Source organism: Elephantulus edwardii, unplaced genomic scaffold, assembly GCF_000299155.1.
Source record: "Elephantulus edwardii isolate Elephantulus edwardi_28Jun2011 unplaced genomic scaffold, EleEdw1.0 scaffold00049, whole genome shotgun sequence".
Taxonomy (NCBI): domain Eukaryota; kingdom Metazoa; phylum Chordata; class Mammalia; order Macroscelidea; family Macroscelididae; genus Elephantulus; species Elephantulus edwardii.
The window spans coordinates 15871686-15877255 of NW_006399799.1; the positions used below are offsets into that span (position 1 = coordinate 15871686).

Genomic DNA, 5570 nt, shown 5'->3' on the forward strand with positions numbered 1-5570 from the left:
GAAGACTGTGGCATCAGGATTGGAAGGAGACTCATCAATAAACGTGTTATGCAGATGATACAACCTTGCTTGCTGAAAGAGGAATACTTGAAGCACTTATGTCAGAATATCAAGGAATGCAGCCTTTGATAGGGATTGCATCGCAATGCCAAGAAAACAAAAATTCTTGCTACTGGACCGATAGGCAACATCATGATGGAGAGGAGATTTTACTTGGATCCACAATTAACACCCTTGGTACCAGAAGCTGGGAAGTAAGAAGATGCATTTCCCTGGAAAAGTCTGCAGTCAGGGACCTCACCAAATTATTGAGGAGTAATGATGTCAGTTTTAGGACTAAGGTGCATCTGATAACAGGCCATTGTCTGTCTTTTTTTTTTTTTAAACTACAAAGGATAAGTTTGTTCACTTTTTTAAATTTAAGTTTTTGTTAACAATACATTAGCATCAATAATAGCAAAAACAGCCTTTTATACAATAACTTAAAAGACCAACCATGAGAAAATAATGAAGTACCCAACCACTATCAGAGAAAACAGGTCCTATCATTTGATTCTGTTGTTAAGTCCGGGCCTACTCTTAACTTCAGGTCTCTGTCCTGAACAGAAGGTAAAGTGTTCAAGTAGAAAGAAAGAGTTGTAACTGAGTTGCTGATCCTCAACTCAGCTCAAGGAAGTTCAGACGTAGCCAGAGACCTCCAGTTTATCCAGTTTTAGGATGTTTCAACACGGTATCCTTTTGAAGAGCTTTGGCAATTCCATCAGTACCAAGCTTCAGATCTTATCAAAATAATTTAAAATTAATTTTAAAAAAAAGACTTCGTCCCATAGGAACAGGGAACTCTGGTGGCATAGTCCATAACAAGGTGTGCTGTTAACCCAAGGAATAGATTTTTTTTTCCCATCGCTTCTTTAGCTTCTTGTACTTGGCTTCCAGTGTTTTTGAATATGCATCCAGCTTGTAGGCTGCTTGCTGCAGGGCTGCTACCTGCTCCTCAATCAGACTGATCTGATCCAAATAAGTCTGCAGTCCAGCATACTTCTGGTTTAAGTCCTTTAAGTTTCTACTGATGTTTATAGCAATATCTTTTATTTCAAGTTACTTCAAACTGGTTAGCTTATTCATATTTTCCAGGAGCTTATAATCTTCACTGGTGGCTGTCCATTCCCCAGTCAGGTAAGTGGCCGTCTTGGAAAACATGTCCCGGCACAGCTCATTGATGTCCGCCTCTGCGGGCTCCTTTGCTTCCTCGGCAGTCTCCACAGCAGCAGCATCTCGAACCGGTTCTTCACTCCAGCTCGCCAGGACGCCCTCAGCTGCCGCCGCCATGCCTGATCGGCTGCTTCCCAGGCCATTGTCTTTCCAATCACTTGCTAAGCATCTAAGAGCTGGACAGTGAATAAGGATGACAGAAAAAAAATTGATGCTCTTGAGCTATGGTGTTGGAGAAAAGCACTGAGTATCCCATGGGTGGCCAAAAGAACAAACAAATATGTCTTAGAGAGGGTGCAGCTGGAGTTCTCTTTGGAGGCAAGAATGATTAGGCTTTGCCTCACATACTTTAGGCATATTGCTAGCAGGGGCTTTTCCTTGGACATGATCCTAGAAAGGGTGAATGGTCAGCAAAGGATAAGACCCTTGACCAAGTGGATTGGCACGGTGACTGCCCCAATGGACTTTTGTGTGTCAGGAAGTGTGAGGATGGCACAGGATAGAACAGAGTTCAGATCTTTTGTTCATAGGGTCGCTATAAGTCATACTCAAAGGCACCTAACAACAACAAGAATGTAGCATCAGGATTAGAGGAAGACTCATCAACAACCTGGATAATGAGGATGATGCAATATTGGGCACCTAAACTGAGGAGTACTTGAAGTGTTTGCTGCAGAAGGTCAAAGACTTCAGCCTTCACTATGGATTGCATCTCAGCAACAAGAGACCAAAGATCTGCTACCTGTCCAATGGACAGTATCATGATAGATGGAGAATGAATTGAAGTTGTTAATGATTTCATATTGCTTGGGACTACAATCATCACTCTTGGTACCAGTAGTCAGGAAATAGATAAGTTGCACTAGGAAAATCTGCTTGTCAAAGATCTCTCCAGAGTGCTAAAGAGCAATTATGTCAGTTTAGAGACTAAGGCACTCCTGGTCCAGGCCATGGTCTTTTCAATTGCTTGATATGCAGTTGAGATTTGGACAATGGATATGGATGAAAGAAGAATCTATGCTTTAGAGTTGTGATGTTGGAAAAGAGTATTGAACACATCATGAATTGCCAAGAGAACAAATAGGCCTGTCCTGGAGAGGATGAAACCAGTTTGCTCTTTGAAGGTAGGGATTTTGAAGCTCCATCTTACATACTTTGAGCATGTGACCAGGATGTACCTGTCTTTGGAGTAGGACATCATGCTTGGAAGGGTAGAGGGTCAGTGCAAAAAAGGAAGACCCTGGTTGAGATGTGTTGACACTGTGTCAGTGGGTCAAGGTTCAGAGTCATCATTGTTCGTAGTTCGTTGACTTGTAGTCAACTTGACAAATGACAAAAAGCTGACTAAGGCTGGCAGAAGAAGAACTGAAGCCTTTGAGTTGTGGTACTAGAGAAGAATATTAAACATACTATGGACTACTAAGAGAACAACCATATCTGTCCTGGAGAGGGTGAAACCAGGTTGCTTCATGGAAGCAAAGTTTGAAACTCTGTTTCACATACTTTGGACATTTTGTCAAGAGGGATCAGTCCTTGGAGAAGGACACCATGCTTGAAAGGGTGGTAGGTCAGTGCAGGAAAGGAAGACTCTAGATGAGCTGAATTGTTATGGTGACTGTGGCAGTAGGGTCAGGTGTGTTGGAGATGGTGAAGTTGGCCCAGGAAAGAGCAGGGTTCAGAGCTATTTGTAGGGTTTGCTATGAACTATAGTCAACTCGATGGCAATAACAACAGGCTTGTTTTTGAAAAGCAAGCTGCGTAAGCGCAAAAAGTAAATATCTTGTATAAAAGATATATAAAAGAAATCTATGTGTTATGCCAAAACTGTTGCAATCGAATCTATTCCAACTCATAGTAATCCTATAGAATAGAATGGAACTACTCCATAGTCTCTCCTAGGCTGAAATGTTTGGAAGCAGACTGCCATATATTCTGCTGTAGAGTAAATGGAGAGTTCAAAGCAGAAAGCTTAAACTTACCCCTAAATGCATAAATATATCCCTGAAAGGGTACATATAGAACCAAGAACAGTAGTTACTTGATGAGAAGAAACTGTAAGAAGGAAGAACATATGATGGGAAGAGGACTTCACTATGCAGCTGCTTTTACACACATTTTTAATTAAATTCATGTATAACCTATTGCAAAAATTCATTTTAATATGAAATTAAGTCTAATTGTTGATTGCCATCTGGTCGAGCATGACTCATACTCTATGAACAAAAGGCCTGAAGCCTTTCTATAACTATCGTCATTTCTCCAAGTTCATAGAGTTTCCAGAGTCATGTGATTTAGGAAGTACACTCTACTTAAATCAGATTTGTGTCTTGGCATTATAGACTAATATTTACAGATTATTTCTGTAATTGGAGAAATAGTTTTATTTCTTCATAAACTTTTTTCATTCAAGTTTTGGGTGTGAATCAAAAATTAGGACATGCTCAAAAAAAAAAAAAAAACCCAGACAAAAAAGAACAGAGAAACTTGTATTTTGAAGGAGAAGCAAATAGAAGAAAAAAACAAAAGAAGCCGTAGAAAATTAAGCTTAATTAAAACAGCCATACTGAAAAGAACAGAGAAGGTAAGAGCAAAAGCTCTTAGTTTCTTATGAGTAAAACCAAAATTGGGTTCCTCAGCTGTGTGTGCTTAGTAATGTAGTATTTCATCTGGCCCCACTGAGATAATGGCAGTCACTCAACTTGTTCTATATGTATCACTTACTGCACTGTTTCTAATAATTTTCTCATTTGCCTCCCTCAATAAAGAGGAATATTTAAGGACAAGGATTATTTCTTCTGACTCTGATACACAGTGATGTACCAGTAAGTTGTCTTGCATGACTGGATTTCCTGTGAAAAATAACTGTAGAATTTGCTCTTCTAACTTTCTAATATGTCTGGCACAAAATCTAAACTAGAATAAAAAGACCCTTCTCTATATAGCTACTTTCACACACACACACACACACACACACACACACACACACACACACACTGAAGATTGTTGTTATTTGCTATTGAGTCACCTGTGACTCATAGCAACCCTATGCACACTAGCTCTGAAACCTGAGCCAATCTCATCATCTCCAAGAGACCCCGTCCCATTTCTTCAGTCACTGAGTCAATCCATCTCATCCTGAGTCTTCCTCTCTTGTGCTATCCCTCTTCCTTTCCAAGCATGATGTCCCTCTCTGAGGACTGGTCCCTTCTGGCCACATGCCCAAAGTTTGTGAGACAGAGCTTCAAAATCCTTGCCTCCAGGGAGCAGCAGCATGATTTCATCCTCTCCAGGAGAGACCATTACCTGTAGTAAAAAATAATCTTAATTTCAAATTTAGTCATATTCTTAAATCAGATTTTTTTTGAGGGCCCTGAAAAGGGCTTTTCTATTTGTTGCAGATGCAAAAGTTTGGCAATCAGCTGCAGAAGCCATAAAGGGTGCGTCCCTGGCACTTGAGCGTGTAGACTACGTCCATGGCAGTGACAGTCTTGCGCTTGGCGTGCTCGGTGTAGGTGACGGCGTTCCGGATCACGTTCTCCAGGAACACCTTCAGCACCCCGCGGGCCTCCTCATAGATGAGGCTGAAGATGTGCTTGACGCCGCCACGCTGGGCCAGGCGGCGGGTGGCGGGCTTGGTGATGCCCTGGATGTTATCGCGGAGCACTTTGCGGTGGCGCTTGGCACCCCCTTTTCAGAGACCTTTCCCGCCTTTGCCACGACCAGACATTTTCAGAAAAATTAGACCTGCTGTAGTCTTGTCTTAAATCAGATTTCTTTGTCTCTTAAAAAGAGTGTGGCCTAGTGGCAAGAAACTGTGCTGCAATCTCAAAGGCACACAGTTCAAATCCACCAGCTCCTCTGAGGGAGAGGAAAAGGATGGCTCTGAAAACCTGCTGAAGGGTCAGCTATGGGTCAGTTCTGACTTGATAGTACAAAACAACAACAGCAACAACACATGTTTATTAGGGCTCTGGTACAGTCTGTAGGAAATTGTGTTGTCAGCACTTAGGCTGCATTTCTCTGGCTGGCTGACTCCACTGGGTACTAAGAGGAAGAAAGATGGCCAATAATCTCTTCCCATGTGATATATAGCCTCGGAAAGCCAATGGAAGGTCAATTCTGAGTCAGGTCTCACTTTTCAGCTGTAAGTTGACGGTGGAGTTTTTGTCATTTTTGTTGTTTTCATTTCTCAAAAAAAACTTCCAAGTGCTATACAGACTTCTTTATTATCATCAACATGCTACCAGTAGTGTCTGTTAATGTCATGTATTATAAAATTATGATTACTATTATTAGGATTCTTATTAATGATTACTATTATTGTTGTTGTTGTTATGTGCTGTCGAGTCGTTTGCGAC

General features: G+C 41.3%; 1 protein-coding gene and 1 pseudogene across 1 annotated transcript; both read right to left on the reverse strand.

Moving 5' to 3' along the window:
* Positions 1 to 585: 585 nt before the first annotated feature.
* On the reverse strand, positions 586 to 1329 carry LOC102868636 (biogenesis of lysosome-related organelles complex 1 subunit 2-like). Its single transcript, XM_006886606.1, is given in 2 exon segments — positions 586 to 598; positions 908 to 1329. Coding segments are annotated over 2 exon segments (435 nt in total).
* A 3298-nt stretch (positions 1330 to 4627) lies between these two features.
* Positions 4628 to 4942, reverse strand: LOC102869031 (annotated as a pseudogene).
* Between the last annotated feature and the right edge of the window lie 628 nt (positions 4943 to 5570).